The 24817-nt window shown below is 48.9% G+C and overlaps 1 protein-coding gene across 3 annotated transcripts; it reads right to left on the bottom strand.

Annotated features, from left to right (window-relative positions):
- Positions 1 to 127: 127 nt before the first annotated feature.
- On the bottom strand, positions 128 to 24143 carry BRD8 (bromodomain containing 8). Of its 3 annotated transcripts, XM_066560020.1 has the most exons (27): positions 24098 to 24143; positions 23730 to 23826; positions 22851 to 22920; positions 22538 to 22587; positions 21545 to 21667; positions 21320 to 21400; positions 20841 to 20905; positions 20128 to 20264; positions 19491 to 19706; positions 18130 to 18274; positions 16742 to 16951; positions 16055 to 16335; positions 15110 to 15565; positions 14671 to 14764; positions 14415 to 14461; positions 13864 to 14078; positions 13514 to 13606; positions 13262 to 13330; positions 12388 to 12565; positions 11645 to 11749; positions 10686 to 10730; positions 4842 to 5114; positions 4243 to 4449; positions 2869 to 3011; positions 2081 to 2167; positions 1674 to 1742; positions 128 to 727 (listed from the first exon to the last, which is right to left on the bottom strand). In XM_066560020.1, the coding sequence occupies exons 1-27, from the start codon at positions 24114 to 24116 to the stop codon at positions 505 to 507; spliced, it is 3798 nt and encodes a 1265-aa protein (XP_066416117.1). In that variant the 5' UTR covers positions 24117 to 24143; the 3' UTR covers positions 128 to 504. The 3 variants fall into 3 exon arrangements, with proteins under 3 accessions (XP_066416117.1, XP_066416115.1, XP_066416116.1); XM_066560018.1 differs by lacking the exons at positions 128 to 727; positions 1674 to 1742; positions 2081 to 2167; ... (1 more) ...; positions 4243 to 4449; positions 4842 to 5114 and adding an exon at positions 9152 to 9565; XM_066560019.1 differs by lacking the exons at positions 128 to 727; positions 1674 to 1742; positions 2081 to 2167; ... (2 more) ...; positions 4842 to 5114; positions 19491 to 19706 and adding an exon at positions 9152 to 9565.
- Between the last annotated feature and the right edge of the window lie 674 nt (positions 24144 to 24817).

The raw sequence follows: 24817 nt of genomic DNA, 5'->3' as shown, positions 1-24817 counted from the left end.
CAGCCCCAGTCCCCGTCCCAGGCTCAGTTCCAGTCGCGGTCCCAGTCCCAGTGTCAGGCAGGCCGGGGCAAGCTTCAACACGGGCCTTTATTGGGTGTGGTCAGTGCGGGTAACGCTGGACCCACCCGACCCAACACAACATGACAACAACCTGAACCCGGGAACGCTGCCGTGCCCGCTGTGCAGCCAGCCACCCTCACAGGCTGCACCCCCTTCATCACCTGGCCACACACAGGATTCTCTCCCTTGCTTTTCATCCCAGGGAACTCTTCTCCCTGCAGGGCTACATCACTGCTTTTCCCAAAAAGAATGGAGGCTTCCAACAGGGTACCCTCCCAAAAACTGCTCTTAATTAACCCATCAACCCAGCAGCCAGCACTGGGGATAATGAGATCTACCCGAGGCCATGGCAGCACATCATCTGAGCCCAGGAGATGCCCTGAGCCACGGAGACATCACTGCTCCAACTAGAGAGGCCTCAGGCAGGGCTGGTTACCTTCTGCCTCACTCCAGCCTGTCCCTGGACAACAGGAGGGCTTCAGCCAAGACCTGCAGCTGCTCCAAGACCTCTCTCTGCATCTCCACAGCCACGTGGAACACGTGGTGGTCGGAGCTGTTGTACATCACGGCGTTCTGGAACATGAGCATCAGGTCACACTGGAACTGCATCACGGACCGAATGTGTCCCTTTGACAGCCTCCTCTTTATGCTGCTTAAATCCATGGGTCTACAAAAGAGAGAGAGGAGAAGAATGAAATTGCAACCCAGGGCCTAGCATCCTTTGGGATCTGCATGAATGTGCTTGTTCTCATTTCAGGGTGGCCCTGAAAGCACAGCTATTTTCAATCAATTTTATTGCTCAAGACACACAGGGGGGAGTGAGAAAGGCTTTTCTTCTGAGCCAGACAAAAGTGAGTTCAGCCAATGCGACACTTGCTATCCAATCAACTTGGCAGGTCATTAGCAGTCACCTCTGGAAAAAATGGGATGCTGAGCTCCACAGAAGGCAAGCAGTAATTAGTCTTCAGGAAGTCAGTCCAGGTCTTAGTGGAGAAAGAAAAGTTACTAAAATAGGTATCTATTAAACCCCCTAAAGATCGAATGGTGCCACCAGCAAAAATAGCAGTGCTGGTAAGGGGAACATGATAGGGAATAAATATTACTTCCCTTACTTTGACAGAATGGGAAAATGAATGGCTGCAGAGAGGACAACTGTGACCAGAATAGAACATGATTCAGCTCTGAAAAAATGCCATTAATCTCTCTGGGAAATATTCTTATGACCCACTTCTGTGCTGAGAGTGAAACATCTGGGGCGCTCACAGCGGGTGAGGAGGGGGCATCTCCTGAGGCACATTCCAGGCACGGGGAGAAGGGACTGCTGAGCTGCAGGGCCTGGATCCCCTGCCCAGGGACTGTCCCTGGAATGAGCCAGCCATGCAATGCCTGCACAGGGCAGGCACAATTCCCACCAGCTCCAGAGTCAGTGCAAGCTTCCAGGTTCTAATTACCCAGAAGGGAGTTTTACTGAAAGAAATCAGTGGGAGATGCTGGTGACAGCCAAACTCTGGAAAAGGAGGAAGGAAACCATCCCACTGGCCCTTTGGAAACCAGAGAAGACAGAAAACAGCCTGAATGAAATCAACCAGTGAGCACTTCCTCCACAAACTCACCTCTTTACCACATCCCTGTATCCAGGGGCTTGTTTCTCTGACACTGGCTTCAGGAACGGGCTGCTGAACCTACAGGGACAAGGACATGGAAAAGGAATGTTCTCTGTCTGTCCCTGCACCACAAACATGGAGCAGGGCTTGCCTCTCCCCGCTGGCCCTGATGCACAGCCAGTGTTGTGCCAGCTGTGTAGGAAGCAGCATTTGGGCTCTGCCACATTAAGCAGAGGAAATCAATATGCAGTGTTCTCTCCAGCTCTGCAGCAGGCAGCTGTTCCCAAAGCAAAGTCCTGGAGAGACAGGCCAGCCCCTGGGAGGGGAGGGCTGGGACAGGTGACACAGGAACTGGGACAGGTGACACAGGAGCTGGGACTCAGGACACGCTGATGCAGCCCTCTGCTCCCACATACCTGTGGCTGGCTATCATCCTCCAGATGGACAGGAGCTTTTTTTTGAGGATCAGGTGTTGGAGGGGGTTATTCCAGCTTGGCTGCAGCCTGTGGAGTGAAGATACTGCCAGATCATCACACTCGAGACAAAGTAGGAGGTGACAATTCTGCTGGCTCCCACCACACCCAGGTGGATGAAGCTACAAAAAGCCTCTGAGTGTGATGGTGGGAGTGCTCTGCATCAGAATGCACAACTGAACATCCAGAGTGCAGGAAGATGCAGGACAACAGGTAAAAGCAAAGCTGAGATAAGGAACAGATTTTCTATCTTTTGGATAGAAAAACCTCAAGCTGCTCTGCAGTTCAGAACTTTACTGAGGTGAAGTTTCTCTTCCCAAAATCCCACGTCTTTCCTCTGAGAGGCAGTGCAAGTTATCACACAGGTGGCAGAGCCTCCATGTGACTGACACACCTGCACCTGCTCAGAGGGGTTGGAAATGCTGGGCTGTGCATTGCCTGACAGAGCCTGATGTGCAGCTCACACCAGGCCTGTTTCACTTGAGAAATCATAAAACATGTATTTTTCATTTAATCTCTTATTTAATCTCTACTCTTCTCACTTCACCTTAGGATCAATGCCCTACAATACCAGCAAATCCAGAGACAGCACAAGTTACCTCCCTCCCTCCTGCTCTGCTTGGCTACCTCACCTTCCTGGATGTGACCTGGCCATGCACTTGTTCTCACGTGTGACAAGGGAAATGACTCTGTTCTGCTGCACTTGCAAGAGTGCAGAACCAGCTACTTACAGGTGCATGTTGGGAGAGCCTGTGGAGTCCAGCACTGAGGCTGCAGAGCTGCTGTCACTGTCATCTTGATCCAGGGCCTGAGCACTCATCTCAGGTGAGTGCACATCTGAAGGGGGTTCTCCAGGTGAGTCTTCAGTCTCTCCCTGAAGAACACAGAGGACACATCTAAAATGGCAGCACAGTACCTGAATCCTTCATCTAGAAGCCAGCCTGCTGTAAATCCCTCTCCTGCATGCAGGCTCAGCTGGGAGCTTGCCTGCTCTGTTACTCAGAGGATGCTGTTTGACCTCACTCAGACCTTCCAGCAGGAGCTGTGTCTGATCTCTTGGATGACATCCACCCCTGGCTGACACAAACCCTGTGGAGCTAAGTGGTGCCCAGTGTTGTGTCTGCTCTCTGGGAAGAGTCATGGATGTAGGGAGGGCAATCAGGAGCTGAGGTAAGACTGCCTCAGGCTCGTTAAAGCTGCAGATACAGATAACAGGAACCCCCAGAGTTAACAAGGTTGTTTCCTCACAAACTCCCACGTTAAAATGACAGGGAATAGACTCAGCCAGGAAGGAGAGTGGTGCTGTTGTTGTAGTGGTTTGCCAGTAAAAAGCTCAGTGGGATTTCATGCAGGAGCACCTCAGAATCCTCAGCAGATCTGAAGCATGAGCAGACTTCTCAGAAAGAAACTGAACACTGTGTGTTTGGCTGTGAGCACTGGGAGAACTGAGAGGGAGCTGCTGGGAGTAACAGCAGTTGAGAGGAGAGTAACTGCTGGGAATACACTGTCCTGGCTGGACAGGTGAAATCCTGGGCATTATTTGTCTCCAGTGTCCTGAGTTTGCAAGAGAACAAGTGTGGAAAAATAGCCCTGTTCCTCCAGTGCTGTGCTGCTTTCCCAGGAATACCCAGCAGGCTGGTGGGAGCCCACAGCCCCCAAACACAGGACTGATGCAAACCCAGGCTAGACAGTGCCTGCTTCTAAGACATGACAGTCCCCAGGGGCAGATGGTTATTGCTGGCACAGCCACGTGGGCCTGAAACCAGCCAAGCTGTGCTGCAAAACACAGCAATTAGAACCAGGCAAGTATTCCAACCTTGCCTTAAACCTGAGAGCAGCCTGCCAGCTCTCATGAGTCACCTTTACACTGCCAAGGAGCAATTCCTCCAACTCACATCTGAGGGTTTCATCTGTAACAAGCTTCCTGTTTATAAAGATACACAGCCATACATAAAAAACACCCTTCCCTCATACATTTTTTCTGTGTTCCCCTCCCGTGTGTTTTGTCTCCCCTCTCAGAACCTGGAGCTCCCCATCTCTTCTAGAGCTGGTTTCTCATCTCTCACCCAGGGCCAGAGGCTCTTTCAGGACCATCACTCTCCTACCTCTCTTTCCAGGCAGAGTTCTTCCTCATCTTTTGCCAGGATGTGCAGCTGACTTTCCTCTGCTCCTGAGCCTACTGTTCCTGTGGTCTTTTCCTGGCACCTCATTTCCTCCCCATCACTCTGCTTCCCCACAGAGCCACGATAATCCCACGGAGTCTGTGGTGACTCTGTGCTGCCAATGCAGCAAGATTCCAACATCTGGGTTACCTGCAAGACAGGGATTTATTACTTCAAATTGTGAAGGCAAAAGGGAGAAGAAATAAACAGCAGAGATGCTATTTTTGCAATCGCTCACGAACGCCTTTCCATTTTTAGGAATCCTTGCAAAATCTGATGAAGCCCTGTGTTATTATTACAGTGTCAGTTCACTGACATTTCTGTGCTTAAGGGTGAGCTGGGTTTTGGCAAAGCAGCAGCCTGTGTGCAGTGGCAGCTCCAAATGGGAGGAAAGGCTGGGCTTGGGAGAAAGTGAACCCAAAGCTTCTACTGTGCCCCCAGACTGTTTCTGTTGGTATGGATGGTGCAGGCCCTGCAAAGCCCAATGTTTCAGGAGAGGCTGAACTATGCTGCCCACCTTCCTGTAATCCAAACTGCCCTACCTCCAAGAGGAACTGCAGAAGACTGTCGTTTTCACGTGGCTCCTCTGCCTCGTGGTTGTCTTCACTGTCATCCTTCCAGAGAGGCTCACTCAGCTCCATCTCATGGTCTGCCTCTTGGCTGCTCCCCTCCAGCCTCCCCATGGCCTCCTCTTCAGTATTTCTCCAGCTCATCACATCCAGATCCAAGCTTGAATCCCAGTCAGGAAGGGACTGGAAATCACTGCTGTCTGACTTAATGGGAGATTCCAACTCAGATTTCCAGGCATGGCCCATCTGCAAACAATGAAAATACAGCAATTTCTTTGCACCCTGATCCAGAACTGCCAAGCCCAGCTCATTTCTTGACACCCTTGGAGGGCCACAGCATGGGAAGGACTCTGAGGTGAGCACCCTACCCCTGAGCTCACACACAGCACACGGCAGGGCTGCGGCTCTGCTACACAAACTGAATTTGAGGTTTTCTGCTGCTTTTGCTGTGCTCTCTCCCTGCCCTGGTCAGTGGGTCACTCTGTTCAGGGCATGCTGAGCAGTCTGGAGCCTGTGGCTTTGCTGATGCTCCATATTTCAGGTGCTGAAGGCACCCAGCAAGCTCAGACCGAGCCCTGCTGGGGCTCCTCAGCTGCTGAGTGTTGGGAACAACTGGTGACTCCAAGGACAGCTCACTGAAATTCCACTTGCTGCCCCCTGGGGACTTTTTATACTGGACATAACTTACTCCAAACCTTACAGACACAGTTTTGAAAGTGACAGGTGGGATTTATCTGGATGTGTTATCTCATGTACCTGAGCAAGAAGAATTATAACCACACAGTCACACCGACAGGCACAGTTCCATCCACTGCAGAAAATAAAAGTTTGCATTCTCTTAAGAAGGAAGAAACCACTCATTTCATCTCTTCATTAGTCCATGCCTAATGAGAAATGAGAAACCACTCATTTAATCTCTGTTCATTAGTCCATGCCTAGATGCATGAATGTACTCTGAGTCCTCTAAGCCTGGGGAACTGATTGCAGAGCCACAGTACAACAGCAAAGTGTGTCACAAAATCCTCATCTTGCCACTGAATGGAGCTGCCTGGATGCTGCACCTATGGAGAACTCTATGCATTAATTAACACTGGCTTTAGAGTCTTCTTTTAATTATGTACAACCTAATTTTTTCAGAGTTTTAAACTAGCACATTTCTCACTGATTGTGTTTTCCATTCTCAGGACTGCTAGCACAGCTCCAAACTCAGCTTATGGTGCATAACTGGGAGAAATACAGAATCCACTGGGTCTGGGATGAGAAAACTGCTTTGCGTCTTTTGTGAACTTGCAAGCAGAGTTGGGATCTGCAAGCCTGTCCTTCTGAAACCTCTTCCAAAGTTCACTTCAGTGGCAGCAGATGAAATTTGATGAGGGAGGCGATAACACTGCCTGCTCTCAGCTTCCAGGTGAGGGAGTTGGGCAAACTGAGATTCCATCTGAGGAGAAACCCTGTGCCTGGAGCTCTCTCCTGCAGCCTCAGCAGCGCTGCCACACACAGAGGCACAGAAAAGCCTCAGCCTGGGGTAATCTGATCACTTGTGATCATCCTTCTGTGCTCCAGAGGGATAAATGTTGAAAATCAGGAAGTCCTGGGAACTTGGGCATGAGATTAAAGAGATCTTCAGCCTTATGTTCAGTTTTACCAAATCTTGGAAGGCTCAAGATGCCAGAGAGCAGAACAGCAGCGTCAGTGCAAGACATGATGAGTGAAATAATCACAGACAGCTCAGCTCTGCACCAATTCCGGACAAAATGACAGAGGCTTGAACTTTTAATTAAGAATTGCCTGACAGTTCTTAATTTTGTTGGCTAGATAAGTCATTAGTAAAGAACCTCTCTCAAACTGGAAAGTTTTAGTTCACTTTGCAGAGATCAGACACTGCACAACCCTTGCTGTTCTGGGCAAAAGCTGTTGGAAATCAAAAAGACAGCCTTTAAAAAGAACTTACATGTCAAAACAAGAAAAATGATAAAAGCCTGAACTCTAACAAATGAAATGTAGAATCCACATAAAGTAGGCAAAAAAAAAAAAGAAAAAGAGAACAATTTGCTAAAGACATAAAAGCAAATAAAAACAAAAAACCTCATCAAAAACATCAGAAGCAGAGAGCTGCCAGATGATCAGTGGGGATGACACATGATCAGTGCCAAACATCTCAGTGGAAAATAGGGCCAGTTGGAAAAACCAAATTAATCATCATTATCAGCAGTTGCCACAGAGGAGCTCACATGAGACCTTCTCTTGGGATGGGTCTGAGAGATGATATCTAATTAAAATGTCAACAGGGGAGATTTTAGAACAATTCGAGACAGTGAATAAACCTTAGAACCCACTGGGATCCATCTGTGAGCCCTAAAGAAGCTTAAATATAACGTGACCAAGTCTATGCCGTGTAACTTGTCATTTAAGAAGAAAACCAGAAAGGGGTGACAGTTTCATCTGTCTGTAAAAGGGTGGGTGCTGGGAGATGCAGCACAGTAAAACATCAGCTCTGTACTAGACAGATTAGAACAAAGTATTAGGAAGAAGAGAATTAGTAAGTAGTCAGAGCACGAGATGATGAATTGGGAAAGAGGGAATGAGGCTCCTGAGAGAAAACCCTATCTTGGAATTTTAAAACTCTTAAACATCATTAAAGACTATTAAAATGTCATGGGACAAGAGAAAAGGCTGAGAGAAAAATACCTGGTTAGGAGAAGAAACCAAGGGTAGGAAGGAACAGCAATTCTTGCTATGATGAAAGCAAATTACCAGAGGGTCTGAGAAGGGCCTTCTCCTGTGCTGCACCTTCAGCTTTCCAGCAGAGACAGTGGCAGGGCAGAGGTGTCACAGAGATGGAGCCAGACCCTTCTCAGAGCCCAACAGTGAAAGGGGACAGGGATGACAATCTGCACCACAGGAGATTCTGACTAAGGTGAATATTTGAAGCTGGCCCTGCTCTGAGCAGCTGAATGAAGTAAAGGAATGCAGAGAGGTTCTTTCCAACTTAGAATCATGGAACAGGTTGGGTTGGGAGGGACCTTTAAAGGCTGTCTGGGTGCAGCTCCCCTGCCATGGGCAGGGACACCTTCCACTATTCCAAGTTGTTCAGAGCCTCGTCCAACTTGGCCTTCAGCACTTCAGGGATGGGGCATCCACAGCTTCTCTGGGTAACTGTGCCAGGGCCTCCCCACCCTCATTGTAAAAATAATCTTCATCCAGTCTAAATAGGCCCTCTTTTAGTTTAGAGCCACTACCTTGTCCTGTCACAACAGGCAATGCTAAAATGTTTGTCCCTAACTGAAATCACTCCATGAAATGCATGAAAGACAAAGACCCCTGCAACTTTTTGTGCTACGAACTGAGAACAATAAAAATTCAAACCAGAAGTTTGCTCCCGTGTTTAGCAGCAAAAAACAATGAACCAATCACCAATCCAAGGGAGTTTCAGCATTTCCACATCAGTAAGGTGAGTCTTGGTGAAAATTCACCTCAGCAATACACAGGACTTGACACAGCAGGCATGGCCAACTTCAACACTGAACTTGTGAAAATTGAGAGCTCTTACTGGATAAGGGAACAATGCCTCTGGTCTTAATCCCAGTGACTCAGTTTCCTGAAACCTGTCTACCAGAAAGCTGCACCCTGGATATGCTGCACGGAGGGCAGAGCACTCCCAGCTGCTGCAGCAATCAAGGATGGTGTCATTCTGTTGTTTTCTTTTCCCCCATGAATGGTTGTGTGGGCAGAAAACAGGCAAGTTTCATCTCAGGTCATATGAGGAGAAAAAGTGACTTGGAAATTCTTGCAGAGAATTTAAACCTTCATGTTGCTGAGGAAAAGGACTGTAATTCCCAGTAGGAACAGGGCACAAGCTCAGATGTGAAACCAGGTACTGGCAATCCTGCCTACAGCTGCTGGGATCACAGATTTTCACTCTGACTAGTGCAGCCTCCACAGATCTCTGGGGAAAGAATGTCAAGTCCTTTGCAATGCATTTTCTCCTAAGGAAAGCTCCAACAAGACTGCAGCATTTAACTTCTCAAGGTTTGATCTCCAGTGTCACCAGAGTGGTGCTGTATCCTCACACACTCAAGCAGGGAATCCTCCTCTCCTTCCAAACACTGTGCAGCATTCCTGTGATTTATGGATTGTCTCTAACAGCAGAGCTCTGCCATGCATGTGTGCTATAGGGGTAACTGGAAAAGAATTATATTTGCAGATAGTCCAGGTGGGGATCCAGGCTTGTGGCACAGGGCTCCTCCCTGCAGAGCTGTGGCGCTCCGTACACTGCACACAGGTTTGTTCCCAGATTTTAATATACATCACATTTACACAGCACTAGTAAAAATCTGTACACTTCACATTACAGTACATACGAGCCACCAGCTGCTAGCTAACACCAGAACACTGATGAAGCCCAAGACAACTGCCCTAAAACAGGCAGGGGGGCTGGTCTTCCCCTCCAGGGAAGTTTCTTTGGGTTACACATTCTGACAAGACACTGCTTTCCAGAAGGGCAAGCAAAGGTGGTGAACCAGGTCCCAGAAATGGACCTGCAGCTTTTCTTCCTCCTCCAACAGCTGTTGAGAGCTGCCTGCTCACACTCCAGCTCCGGATGCCTGGGATTCTGCTGGGATTTTGTGTCTGCAGCATCATTTCTTCATCTTCATGTCTGCCTCGATGGCGCAGCGCCGCCCTCTGGTGCCTCCGTCCTGCTCACAAGGCAAACAAACAGAGTTACACAACCCACAGGAACGGCCCTCCGGCACAGGGGAGGGAGGGAGGGACAGAGGGAGGGAATTCTGCATCTGGCAACAATTTTTCATGCCTTCCCATCAGGAGAAAGGGAAGCTGTCCCTGCCAAGGCCTGCCTGCAGACCTACCTAAAGCTGGATGTGGACACAGCAGGGTGCTGGGCTTGGCAGCATCTCTGCACTGCTGGAGCCAGGGCAGAGAGAGGCAACACCTCTGGCCCAGACAGATGCTTTTGGAGCCTGGACAGTGCAGGCTTCCTCCTAAGCAGCAGATTCTAGCTTAAGGTGGGAAAAGGAAAACTGCTGACTAACCTACCTTATCAGCTGCTGATCCCTATGGAAGTGCTCCTCCAGCTGAGTGACCCTGGCACTAGCTCCCTAGTTCCTCCACACAGCTCCTTTCCACGAGCAGAAGGTGAGCTGAGAGCTTCCTCTGATCCTCTCTCTGGCTGATCTGCTGCCTCTCCTGGAGTACTCCTCTGTCTTTAGATAATGTGAGAGATAAGGACAGCTCTCCATCTTCCTCCTCTCTCTCTCCTCACAGTAACTCAGAGACTTGGGGTTTCCCAGAGGGAATATTTTTCCAAACACTTCCAGATCACCACGGGCACAGAGCAAGATATTTCTGCAGAGTCTTTTTTGCTTTCTGAACCAGGAACAGATAAAGGACACACAGCTGACTCCTCACTCTCCCAAGACCTTTTGTACTGCATCGGACGTGTGGAAGGGGCAGCTGTATAAACATGAAAGATGTAGGAACTACAGGACTGCACCACTTGGTTTGTCTTCCCACTTACATGGAAAGAAAGCAGGAGAGAAGTCATGGAAAAAAGCAAAAGCAGATGACAAAACAAAAAACACTTGGAACCAGAAGAAAAGAGTGAAGCCCCACCCGCTCACCCATTTTGAGAGTAAGGGACTGAGATGTCTCTTCTGAGCTCACAGTGGTGCAGCCCCCAAGTCAAACACACCCTGCTGCAGCGCTAAGGATGCTGTGACAGTGCAGGGATCACCCAGACAAGGAGCAGAGCACCTGGCAGCAGTACTGCAGAACCTGCTGGAGCCTTTCAATACTTACAAAGAGAGAGAGAAGGAAGGCAGGAGAGCCCATTGGGACACTGTCCTGTTAAAAGGCCAAACAGAAGGACTTATCAGGCATCAGCTACGGAAATGCACACACCACACAGAAGCACTGAGCCCACACATGAGCATAGAGGAACATGTGCCCCACTCCCCTTCCTGCAGGGCGTCAGTCTTATGCAGCAGGAACATAAAAACAGACAAAAGAGGGATACTGCGAGAGCCAGAATGCCAGGACAGGGATATTCCCTCCACAGCCACAGCAAGTTTTCCTGGTCTACCAAACAATTCCTGCTCAGTGCAGCTGTCACTAGAACTCAGCAGGCAGCCCCTGCTGTCACAGTGTTGTGTGCACCAGAGAGTACCTGAGATCACTTCATCAAGTTTGCATGTGTCTTTATAAAAGAAAAAACCACAAATCTTCATTGCGTAGATCAGTGTGGAATTCAAAGGTTCTCTGGTGTATTTTACACAGCAAACCAGAGGTGATTGATTCTCTAGCTCTAAAAACCTGACTAGGAAGTGAAGGTTATGGCAATTCCCTTCACCTTTCTGCCATAGCATAGAATCACAGTCTGTGGATTTGGAGGGGAACCACAAGGATCATGGAGTCCAACTCCCTGCCCTGCAGGCTCATCCCCAAGAGTCACACTATGTGCCTGAGAGTATTCACATCTCTTCCAATACTCTGTTCATTTCCCTACAGTTTTTATCACCTGTTTTTAAAAACAGGTAATAGAAGTATTTGTATTACAGAAAAAACTCATGAGACCTGCCTCTGGCGTGCTGTATAGTTCCAGAACTGAAATCTAATCAATAGAGACATTTAAAGAAAACTTGTTCACGTGAAGATGCTGGTGTGGGAACTTTTGCCTCCGTGGTGTGGGAACTTCATGCAGTATCTTGGGATTCTTCAGAAGATCCCAAGTGCCCTTGCACAGGGTGCAGCATTCTCACCTTCTCTGAAGCATCCTGCTTGCGAGTGGAGTCTCGCCCCCGCAGGCTCTTTGCACTGATCCCTGACTCTGATGTTTGCATCATCAGTTGTGTGGCCAGAAATTGCTGCAAGGAAACCACACTCTGTTAAGAATGTCAAGCAAAACAAGCTCAGTAAGTGCATGTCAGTTAACTATCACAGACCACAGGCTGGGAATGATTGGGTCAGAGGCAGTTTCAGTTCCTTGTGTGCTGCTCAGAATAAGTTCCCCAATTTACCTCAGAAGCCACAAGTCCTGAGGAACTACAAAACCCCAATTCAAACTCAGCCCTGCCAGCTGGGACATTCTGCTTCAAAGGATATTTTAAATAGCATAAATTCACAGAGCAGTTTCATGTGCACTTTATATCAACAAAAACCAGCACAGCCACCCAAAGAAGCCGTGGCGTCCCCTGTCATTCACTGCTCTTGTTGCTCGTTTCTGTTCCTGAACCACACCCTGGTTCTTGCTGGCCTAAGCATTTCCCTGAAGGAAATTACATTTGAAATTGGTCTGGGATGAACATATAAAATATTCTGCTGTGTTACTTTTAACTCACCCACAATATAGTTCAACACAAACACCTGAACTATCATGAGAGAGAAGCAGGGAAGGGCAGGACCCACTGCATTCAAACACACTGGGAGTGAAACTGTGGGACAGCCAGACCTATGGACCAAGGCAGATGCTCTGTCCTGCACTGGCCTCAGCTCAGTACTTTACCTGGATCTGCTCCAGGACATCTCTCTGCATCTCCACAGCCATGTGGTACACATCATGGTCAGAGCTGTTGTACATCACTGCATTCTGAAACATCAACATAATGTCCCGCTGGAACTCGGCTGTGGTTCGGATCAGCCCGTTCTCAATGTTCTTTTTGATGGTAGATAAATCCATTGGCCTGTGAAAGAAACGCAGGCAAAATTGCAACAGAAATGTTTAACTCTTTCCCATCTCCTTTAGAAACAGCTCTGGGTCTGTAATGTGTTTAGTTACAGTGTCTATTTTATTTAGCTGAACAGGTTCTCCCCCATGGGCTGTGATCCCCAGTACCAAGGCCTGGGTCAGAAGATCCAAGGTGTCCAGCAGTTACCTGGAATAGTAACAACAGCCTCAGAGATCTCTCAGGAGAGGCATCTGCCTTCTCCAGGCACCACTGACAGAGAAACTAAGGAGCTAGAGCTGCAGCCACTGAGCTTGAACTGTTTACAAGAGATTTCAGCAGCTAGTAGGGGATTCTGGTAATTCTTCCAGAAAAGTCCACCATCTGGGACAGCAAAAAATACTGATTAGAGAACAGCTTTTAGGAATTTCAAAGGTTAAATCCTACTCTTGGACAGAAACTGGGGGAAACAGATCAGTTTCACCTTACTGGTAAAATGTTCTCTGTAAGTCAGTGTACTTCACTCAAAGTCAGGACTGTGTATAGACATGTGCCTGAGGATGACTGTTCTTGGGGAAACCTACTTCTGACTGAATCATGTCAGAAAAAGAACACTTTTCCAAGTCTGCACAGCAGGCAAAAACTACATTGTTGCCAGAAATCCCTACAAATATGCAAACAGAGTTCTGATGACAGAATACTGCTGAGACTCACCTCTGCACGATGCTGTGGTAGCCTGGTGCTATGTCATCAGTTACAGGCTGTAAGAAGACATTGGCATACCTGCAGAGAAAAACAGTCCACTCAGTGCCTGTCCTTGCTGGTAAATATTTGTTTCATGCTCTCCTTTTAATTTGTCTGCAGCAATATGATTCATCATCTCCCAAAAGAGATAAGCCTCTGAGATGGGAGAGTGGAGACTTGTCTAGGATTAGTCACTTCTTTCTGCCAAGACATCAAACTCACCTGTGATTAGCTGCTGCTCTCCAAACCAGCATGATGGCTTTCTTCCAGATCTTCTGAGCCTGTATTGCCTCCTGATCCTCACTGCACACTGAGCTGGGAAGAGAAGAACATTAATTCCTTCAGGAGTCTGATGATTGCCTCAGAGCTGAAAACTCATGGTTTGTTTTGTCCTTGACATGCCCATGCTAACCCACACCAAAGACAGATGGAAAAAGTGGGAACTGGTACTGGAGTGCTGTCTGCACACTTGTCAGCAAGAACCAAACACATAATCAACAAATTCTCCCTTAGGACCCACTCAGCCAGCCAGAAATGGGGATCCTGCAGTCCCAGTGTGCCCTGACACTCACAACTGTGAGGAGGCCGGGCTGCTGGGGATGGAGTCGGCGAGCGCGTGCGACTGCAGTGGCGCGTTGTGGACGCTGAAGCCGTCGTCGCTCTCGCTCACGGGGGGCTCGTTATCCATCTCTGAGAGATACCCCTCACCCTGGTCTTCTTCTTTGGGTTCCTCCAAACTGGCAGCCTCACTGGCACCGTCCTCATCATCCTCCTCACCCTGCCCATCCTGAAACACAGAGTCCATCAGCCGGCACAGCCAGCTACAGCAGCCACTCAGCGCCTCCAAAGCAACTACGGTTCTGCGAGCACAGTGATCTTCTTGTGAGGCTGCTGACAGCTGTACAGGCACTTCCACAAAATCCCAGCCTCTCCAGCCTGCCCTGCTTGTCCCCACAGACCCGGAAGCACAGACATAAACACCTTTACATTCTGAAGCCATCTCCCCTTCAGCTGCAGACTGCTCAAAGTGCAGAAAGCTGAACACAAGCTTTGCCTTTCAGCAGACAGCAGCAGCAACATGCTGCTAATTAACTCAAGATGACTAAAACCAACAGGGAATTACCTTCATCTGACTCCTAAACAGGGCTTGGGCCTCCTCCTTCATTGATTCTGTGAAAGAAAGAAATGCAGAAAGATTGATTCTCCCAAGCAGCCTTTCCTACAAAAGCTCCTGCACCAACGCCTACTGTCCTGCAGTAATTACCACTGTTCCTACAGGTATCTTTTCTCCCTCCTCCCCAAAAACCTGAACGAGATAACTAACAACTATCCAGCTAATAATGTTGCATGTAAAAGATTTCCTAGCTGAATTAAGTTACCTGACAGCTCAAATTTGTGCTGAACATCAGCCTGTGAGGAGTCTTCACTCACATTTGGGACTTGTGGAGGGGATGAATCATCATCAGGTGGGGTCTGGAGGGAAGAGAAATGCACAAATCTAGATGTTTGTGTCAGCTTACTTCAGTGAAGGTGTGGGCACATCTCACTCACCCTAACCTAACTCCAGCCAATGAGGTTCACTGAGCACTTTCCCAGCAGCAGCTCTGCACATGGGTGGGGGGAGATACACAAAGGTACTGCCTAAAGCAGAGCTGCTCTGCACATCAGCAGCCTGACTCCCAGGAAAACAGTCAGTCACATACATTGAAGGGTCATTTCAACCCAGCACTCATCCTTCCTCTAAACTTTGCTCCTACCTGCCACAACTGCTCCTCTCTTTCCCCACACCAGTTCCAGGCAGCCTCTGTGACCACATACCTCTGTCTTCACTGGATTGAGCACTGCATCATCTCCCTGGGACGACTCTATTTTGATTTCAGAAGTCTCTCCCGATGTTACAGCTGCTCTTTGATCTTCTTCTATCTCTTGGTTTCTAAGCTCTGGAGTTTCTGTCACTCTTGCAGTTGCTGGTATGGTTTCTTCAGGGCCCAGCTGACTCTGGTCCTGCTCTGCAATTTCAGTCTTTATTTCTGACCCCAGCTCACTGATGCCCATTAGGTCTCGAATTCCCTTTGCCTCTGGCTCCTCACACTCCAGTCTCTCCTGCTTCACAGTCACAGACACTTGGGGCATCTGGGCCTGTTTCTCATGCTCCTGACGAATTGAATGCTCCCATGGGCCAGGAAGGGTCTGAGGGTCATCGGTATCTTCACAGAAAGAAGACAGAGCAGCTTCAACAACTGCTGCATCCAGGACTTCAGGGTGGTCGTCTACCTTTATTGTCAAAACAAACACACAGCAGTGCAGGCCGAGGTCAGAAAGAGGGATTAAAGAAAAGTTCACATTATTTGGTACTGAGACAATTGTGGAAATCCCAGTCTACTCCATTTACAAAGCTGCCTTTTTTGCAGCCAGATTTGTATCACTCCCTGTGAGAGTTTCTCCTGAAGCTTCAGTTTCAGAAATATGGCACTCCTGGAAAGGATTCTGTGAGCAGTGCTCAGCTGTCTGCCAGAGACATGACCCAAACCCTACCCTCCAAGGAATAAAGACACTTCTTTTTGTACTCTGAAAAGGAGCACCAGTGTCAGACAGGCAGCAGTGGTGTCCTTTCCTGTTGATTTGGAAAATGATGGTGAGAATGTGCATTCTGGAATAGTTATTTCTTGCTTGTTTAAACTAAATTGGTGAACAGCAATCATTTGAAATTAACCCAACTGAATGTGGAGCAAAAGGCACTGGCACTCTCCTTTCCCCATTTACCTTGTCCTCAATGATGGCTATAATATTTCCAACCGTATCAAAGTCCAGCTCTTCCCCCGTATAGGACACTGCAATATCCATTTTTTCAGCCAAATCCAGATCTTCTTTCCCATCCATGCAGTGATCTTTGGAAGATCCTGCAGTGCTGCCAGCCCCAGAACCCAGGCACTCTTTCTTGATGGAGTCAATGATCATTGATATTTCACTGCTGTCCATGGACACTGTCACAGTATGGGAATCAGCCACTGCCTCCATGGAAACGCAGGCTTCAGGCTGGCTCACTGCACAAGGACGAGAGGGACAGTCAGAGACCAAGCTGGAGAAGTCCCCACATAAACAAACACTACAGTGGGCAACACCAAGCACCAACCACAAGTATCCCAGGCCCATCCACCCCATCACAGCTTAGATTAATAAAAGACAAATACGGGTTTGCTTTCCCACAGGAGAGACAAAGTGAGATTCCAACCCTTGAACCGCAGTCCAGCAAATCACCAGCACCCCCACCCATACCCAGCAAACCCTGTTTAAAACCATCTGTTTCCTCCAGAACCCAGCCATAGCCACCCTTTTTGGCCACGATGGGGAGGTGACAAAGCCCAGCTGAGAGCTCGCAGGGCGCTGATCCCAGGGGAAGTTCTGCTTTCCAGCAGGACGTGAGCTCTGAGTGCGTGGTTAGGAACGCACCTGTGGCTACGCTCTCTGCAGCTGCAGCTGGTGGCACAACGGCTGGTGCTGACAGCGTGGGCATCATGACAATAGTGGCCTGGGACACAGGCTCTACGGGGGGTGGCAGGAGCTTAGCTGGAGGCTCGCTGGCAACAGCGGAGAAGGAAGCAAGAGGTGAGGTGAACTGTGCAGGACCAGCTTCTAAAAGCCGGGAAAGCGTAGGAGCACCTAACAGAGAGTAGAAGGGAAAAGCACATGAGCAAGAAGCAGCCACCACTGAAGTCCACAAAGCCACCACCGGGCTCTTCACTGTCTGGTGGCTTCTTCTGGGAAAAGACACAGATACACCTATAAAGAGTCCCAAAAGCTGTACAGAGAACCTGCACCAAAAAATGCACGACTCCTGTTGTGTGTGCAGTCTGAGGCAGAATCATGCAGCTACAGAACACTGCACTCACTGTAAGGGCTGGACAGACTAAGCCACACATGCACAGAGATGCCCTTCCAAAGGCTCATCCCAAAACAATTATGGGAAATCTGAAAAACAGTGCTGAGAAAGCCACACAAGGTAAGCCAAGACAAACAGTCGTCACAGGAGCTGGGAGGGAGCAGAGGGGATTTCCTAGCAGGTTTTTCCTGGAGAATTCCTTTTATATCAAAGGCTGCCATTCATCTTAGCTGTAACTTCCAGTCTGAATTTACTGTCAACTGGACAGTAAATTAACAAGTCTTAAAAAAACCTGTCTGGACTAAATTAACAAGTCTTAAAAAAACAGATGTGGATAAGGAAAGCAATAGTACTTGTATGGAATTCTATATGAATGAATAACACATAATCTCAGTTGCAGACAATGTGATTAAATCACTGGTCAGCAGGAGCTGAGGAAAAGAAACTTCTTTAGGCAGGTTGTTCTGAAATAGCCCAATGCAGATTCTTGCACTGTCCCCCTTTCCCCCACTCTGTGGAACTTCCTCTGGAGCTCAGTGGACTAACTCTGAACAGATCTCTAAGATACAGCAGAAGGAAGGCACATGAGCTCTCCAGATCCACAAGGAGCTGTGTTTGCCACGTTTGGGATCAGATCTAGACAATTTTTTCCCCAGCTCTCTGCAAACAAACCCTTTCTTTCTACACTCAAGATGCCTGGTATTAGCCAGTGTCCAACCCAGAAAACCAGACTGCACGGATCAGGACTGGATCAAACCAAATAGTTTCAGTCACTCTTTTAAGGATTAGGGTCTTAAAAAGTAGGGGTGAGATGGACAGGGCTACATAAATAGGAATACAACTGAAAGAGAAGCCCCCAAACCAGCCAGGTAGGCATCATCCTTCCCCCAAGAAAATCCACAGAACAGTCTGAAGGTGCATCTTAAGGGAGAACTGTACAAGGAAAGGCCGGAGTTACCTGAAGCAGCTGGAGATGCAGGGACAGCACCAGGTGCTGACTGCATTTCCCCACTGTGCAGCACTGGCAGGACACTTCCTACCTCCAGCAGCACTCCAGAGCTGTTCATGTGACCAGAAGCCACTGCCATTTCGTTTTCACCAACCTGTCAAAGGAGGACGAAACTCAAGTTCCCGGAAATACCAGCACACCAGTGATTCTCTGCCAGATGTGCACCTCCATGAACAGCACCAGCATCTGGTGTCCCAGCATTTCCTCCGCAGTTTTTATTCAGGTTAGTCCCTGCCTGAGGCCCCTCACACAAGTGCAGAACATGACAGTCTGAAACTGTTGCTGTTCTTCAGCTGTAACACAGCTGCAGGCCAAGTGCATCATTTGCTCTATCACAGCTCTTCTCTTCAAGGACCTCACAGTCCTTTACACATATGAGTCTCTCTAGACCCTGAGATGGCACAGAAATATCCCTTGTTTTGAGTTGAGAGAAGCAGAAATACCAAGATGGAAAGTAACTTGATCAAGGTCACACAGTGAACCTATGATGGACCTTGAAACAGATGCAAACCAGTCCTGTTCCTACAAAGAAAACTCAGCCTTTCACAGCCATTACCTTTCCCTGCCCCACTTTATGTTACATCCTGCAAACACAAAATCTATGGAACATTTACCCAAGCTAGAAAATAGAAAAACCCCTAAATGTGACTACTATGAAGAAAAAAGTCAACAGCAACACACCTACTCCATCACACAAGCACTAACCCAGGGAATCTGTATCACAAGCAGGCTGCTGTTTTCAGACTGGGCTCTGAACAGGGTCAGCATCTCCTAAGACTTCCCAAGTCACTAACACCACAAGTGAGTTCTCATCACAGTGATTTTAGGAACTGTCTACAATTAGGAGAAAACTGAAGCAGTTCTGTACAGGTCATAAATGCCATTCAAGGATTCCCTACTCTTGTACACATTAAAAATACTGAAACAGGACTTTCTGACAAGGTGTAAAGAATTGTACGGCCCAGTGTAGGAAGCACCAGGAGTGCCACAGAGGCTGATGGGGATGATGCTGACTAACAAGTTCCCTCCCCTGAGGAGAACAATTTCCTCTAGCAAACCCTGCAACTCCAACTCCTTGTGACTGAGGGGACAGCCAGTCCTATGTGCTGCACGAGCCCTGCAGTCCTGCTGGGAAAGGGGCTGACCTCTGCAGCTCACAGGGGTATTTATACCTCTCAGATTATCACTTCTGCTGGGACTCTCACAAAACTGCACATTTTTAAAGATTCTTTGCAGATCCCCCTTTTTCAGTGGGAAAGTCTGGAGCAAATTGTTTGTGTGCTTGCATATATGAGCAGAGAGCTCCATACCAGCCTGGGGCTTGTGGGCAGGAGACTGCCCTTCTTCAGCAGCTCTGAGAGCAGAGGGGAAGGAGGCGGAGTTGCTTTTTGTCCTAGCATCTTTTTCTGGGGTGAATCATCAGTGACTGGGGTCATGGGGGCATCCAGGGGAGCAGAGCCTGGAGGGGTGTCAGGGATTCCAATGAAGGAGGCAACTGGGGTGCTGGGCAATGTCCCTGGCGTGACCTGAGAAAGAGAAAAACCACACTGTTCAAAGCCACACTCCACCACACGGACCAGCCCCACTTGCTGCTTCCCCCAAGAGCATTGATCCAGCACACCACAGACACCTACTCCATTCACTCACTGCCCCTACTCCAGGCATGTGCTTTCACCCTTTCCCTGCCCTGCAGAGCCAGCTCCCAGGCACTCACAGACTGCCTGGCCAACCCACTGATGCCCCTACACGGCCTCTGATCCAGGCACTGGATCACCACAGACAGGGAAGAGGAGGTGGATCTCGAGCAGCACTGTCACCAACCACACGACAGCACCTGAAATCTGCAAAGCAAGGCAAGGGCTTCTCCCCAGGCCCCTTCTCTGTGATGGATGCAGAGCCCCACATCCCAAGCTGGGCTTTCCCTCCTACCCAGAGAAGGATCCTCACCCCTGGGCTGGCCTCATCCCCAGCGGGCTGGGACAGATCTCCGAGGGAATAATCCCCGCCCGGGGAGGTGGAGCCTGCAGGAGAACGAACCATCACCCCCGTCAGCCTTCGAGGTGGGTTCTTAATGGCCTGGCGAGCTGGAAGAGAACAGAAATTACAGTGAGAGTCTGTGACTCCATCGTGGACAGTCCCCAAGAGTTATCTTTGACTTTATCCTGAAGAATTTTAAGAGAACAATTTATGTTATAGGAATTTCTTGCACCCCACTAAGCTCAGTTCCCAAGTAATACTGACTTTGGGTAATGCACTCCAGCTGCAGGTTTCTCTAGCAGTTTAGATTCACCACCTCCCATCACCAAATTAATGCCCCAAGAGTTATGAAGAACTAAACATTCAGAATAAAAGTTTCTTCCTCTTATCTTCAGTGACCAGAGGAAACTAAAGGTGTTAAGAGCCTGACATTCTAACACAGAGCTCCTTACTAACCCTGCTTTCCCTGGGACACACCTTTCCTGAAGATTTTATTCCTTTTTCAGAAGCCTCTGGCTTTTCCCCTGTTACAAATATAGTGCTGGAAAGAGGATACAGACTCTCTCTCCAACTCTAGGGTCAAGGAATTCCTCCTGCAGATCTTAACGTGACTTCAGTATTTTTGAAATGTTCTTATGAATATATGCATCGAGGAAAATGAAGGCACCTCATTTCCAGCTTACCCTGATAAGCAGCATCTGTAGCCTTCCTCTTGACTTCTGCCTCCTCCTCTTCCAGTTTTTTCTTTCTGTCCAAAGAACAAAAACCTGCTGTCACAGGGTGTCTCAGCTCCCCTTAATTCCCCCTCCAAAATGCATTTTACTGATGCCCACCCTGTAATCTCCACACAACATCAAACCACTCAGGCTCAAATCCCCCAAGGCGAGCAGCAGAGCCAGAGAATGACACACAGGGCAGGAAATTTTAGATGATTGCCAGAAGGGAGGCAGCAAACATGGTTCTGCAAGCCATGGCCAAGCTCTTTACTGAGCAACTCCAAAGGATGTTCCACACCAGCTGCTATCCCCCAGTTCAAGCTCTCAGAGGCCAAAGCATCTGCCCAGCCCCATTTCTCTTGACCCAAACTATGTGGAGCAAGAGATTCTGGCCAAACAGAGTGTCAGGAAACTACAATCTCAGAAGAAATAATGAAATAACCCACATCATAATCTCATTGCACAGCTCCTCCAGTCTGCTGTCCATGTGTCCAGCCTGGATCAGCTCTGCATCCTTCTTGAGTTGCCTGCAATCATAAAATCTTTTTACATTTTGATCACTGAACTGGACACCTTAAGCAGCATTTTCACCCCAATTTTCATCCCACTTGGACTATGTTTTCAGGACAGGACTCTCAGGTGTGCAACATTTTAACACCTCTGTCACGTACCTGTATTTTTCCTGTGTTTCTTTAATAATTTTCTTCAACTCCTCAACCCTCTCTGCAGTCAGTTTCCGCACAATAACATCTTCCACTGTCTCCACAACTTCTCCCTTCTCACCACGTTTTCTTCTACAGAGTAAGAGAAAAGAAAAACTCAGAGACAAACCACAAGAAAATTCAGTTCCTCTTTCATAAATGGCTTTCTGTCATTCATGACATGCTCATCCCAAAAAATCAACTTCCTCCAATTGCATAAAATTATATTGGACAGCACAATGTTTGAACAATCTCTTCAGCAAACTTTTGCTAATTTACCCAGTGTTAAAGTCTTCAGGAACAGATCAAAGATGCAAGTCCACCAAAAATTCTCAACCTGAAAATAATCCTTCCACTTCAAGAGAGAATTCTTTTCTCCCCAAGAAGAAATATCTTTTTTTTTTCTTTTCTAACTCTACTAAACCCTTTGATTTTGCAACTCTAGTGCTGAATATAATTAACAAACAAATCAGGTCCACACAAATATTGCTTTTAAACATCCCATCTTTCAGTTAATGTTGTGTGAAGTCCCCACACAAAATGCCTGGAATTAGGAGCAGTAAATAACTCATATCACAGAGCTGTAGTGACAACACTGATAAGAAACCTGTAAGAAATCACTGCAAAATAGTGGGAAATACAAAACATCTCCCTTCTCACTCCTTCTCTTTTCTAGCCCTACTCTGAATGATAAATTTATGTGTAAAGCTTCTAACCAGTAAGGCTAACATGCAGTGTTTTATTCCAGCCAAATAAATATTGCCTTTCCCATCTGACAAACCCTGATCCCACTGTCCCACAACGGCTATTCCAGCTGAATTTTCTCATTCTGAAATGCTCCTTTTGGGAGGAGCTGGTTGTGGGACAAAAAATAATTTAACAGTGACAAGGACTTTGCTGTAAGAACCCATGAGTGCCCCCTGAGCTGCTGCAGGCTGTGCTGGGCTCAGACTTTGTACTCACTTTGGGGTCTCTGTGGTCTCCAAGAGCTCTGAGTACTGAGATGCACAGTGCTGAGAAGAAACAAAGGAAGTCAGAGGACAGTCTGCTTGCCCAAACAGCAGGACACACCAAAATACATGGACACCCACAAATTCCCAAGGCAAGTAATTTCACAGCTTAATCACATGCCTGGTGAAGGATCTCATTAGTTAGCCTTACTTAGTAACGGTGTACTGGATAAAACACAGAACAATTAATCCTTAATTCATCCTCAATATGGCATTTCTGATTGTGCAGAGATTTGGTGTCCAAGATTCAAATATCAGTGTCTTACCTTTTGGGAAAACCAGTCAGGTGGGCGTCCTGGCTCTGCAAAAGGTTTGATGGCTCTGCTGACTGAGACCCTGTGGGAAGGAAATGACAAGTCACCATCAACTTACCTTCTCCCCCACCCAACATGCAGAGAAAAAATGAAAACCTCTCTTTGCATCATTGAATAACCCTGCTAAACATGATAAACTCACTAAGGAGTTAAAAGTCTCAAAAATATTTACCCGCTTCTAACAAACAGTAATTTCACTCCTTTGCTTTGAAAAGCAAATTTCTTGCATCTGGTTACATGATTACATTTCCACAAAACCCTTACTTTAGAGAAGAGAAAAATACAGTAAAACAGAGCGATGGGTTCAGTGCACAGGAATCTGTTACCAAATATCTTTGTTGTCCACAAGCCACCTCATCTAATTTTGAACAGAGAATCATAGAATGGGTTGGGAAGGACCTTAAAGATCATCTTGTTCCAACCCCCTGCCATGGGCAGGGACATCTTCCACTATCCCAGGCTGCTCCATGAACACCTCCAGGGATGGGAAGTCACAACTTCTTTGGACAACCCTTTCCAGTGCCTCATCAGCCTTACAGTAAAGAACTTTTTCCTAATCTCCAACTCAATCCTCCCTCTCTGAGTCTGAAGCCATTCCCCCTTGTCCAGACACTCCTTGTCCAAACCCCCTCCCCAGCTCTCAACGCTCTTTATTTTGATGAACACACCTCTACTTTGACACAGTAGTTATGAAGGCAACAAAATGCCTGTCCAGGTACACCCTGCACACTTCTTTCACCCCATTTTTGTTCTGAACAGCGGCAGCGCGGTGACAGTCCCGTGCCGTGCCCAGTGCTGTGCACATGCCGCCCGCCTTTCCCGCTCCCGTACCAGTTCTGGTCACCGCTGCGCATGACGGAGGAGGCCAGGCAGAGCTTCTCACGGATGGACCAGGGCTCGGTGGGGCCGGCGCTCAGCAGCTTGTGCTCTGCGGGACAGGGCAGGAGTGTGGGGGCAGTCCCGGCCACACCGGGACTCGAACCCGTGGCTCCCCGCCTGGCCCCGCCCCTCCCCGACTCTTCGGCCCCGCCCCTCCCCGGACGCATTGGCCCCGCCCCGCCCCGCGCCCCCGTTGGATCTTCCCAGGAGGGTCCTGCGGAACCGCTCCGTTCTCCTCGGGCCATTCCCCTGCCCCTTCTCCTCCCCAACCCCGCCGCCGCGCATTCCCCGCCGCATCTCCCGCCCAGCCTCGCACTCACTCCCCGGCCCCGCCGCCATCTTCCCCGCCCGGCCCTGAGGGCGGCAGGGGCGGTACCGCCCGCAAAGCCCGCCGGGAGGCGGCCGAGCGCCGCCACGCCCCCCTCACCGTGTGCGCGGGCGCGCGGGCGGCCCGTTGCCCGGGGCCCCGCCCCCTCCATCCAGAGAGCGGGCGCTGATTGGTCGAGGGGCACTCATGCCGTGCTCCTATTGGCGGAGCGGGCGGGCGGCGAGGTTTGAAACGCCGAGCGAGGGGCGGCGTGCGGGGCCGGAGCGGCAATAGGGGTGGCCGGCGGTGTCGGTGGGTCCCTGTGCGTGCGGCCGGACTCGCGTGGTGCTGAGCTGTGTGTGTGTGTGTGGGGGGCGGTGACGAGCTGCGTCTGGGCCTGGGGGTGTCCTGTGCGGTGGTTGGTGCGCGCGTTAGGTCTGTTTGGTACTGTGTGTTTAAGGGGTGTCTGTGTGCATGTCACCTATATGGTGTCCGTATGTCCAGGAGGTGGGTTTGGAGTCCTGGGTGGTGTCTGTGTGTGCATGGGCTGTGTCCGGGGTCCTGTGAGGTTTCCCCGTGTGCAGGGGGTGCGTATGTGGTGTGCCCATTGCAGTGTGTGTAGGGAGGGATCCACGTGGGGATCCGTGTTTGTGGGGACCGATGGATGTGCAGGGGTTGCTGTAACATCACCTTGTCCCGTTCCCCTTTTTCCCCAGGAGCCGTGTGAGGCACC

This window comes from Molothrus aeneus, chromosome 15 (genome assembly GCF_037042795.1).
Source record: "Molothrus aeneus isolate 106 chromosome 15, BPBGC_Maene_1.0, whole genome shotgun sequence".
Lineage (NCBI taxonomy): Eukaryota > Metazoa > Chordata > Aves > Passeriformes > Icteridae > Molothrus > Molothrus aeneus.
The sequence above is the reverse complement of the archived record's forward strand: the minus strand, read 5'-3'. Positions and strand labels throughout refer to the sequence as shown.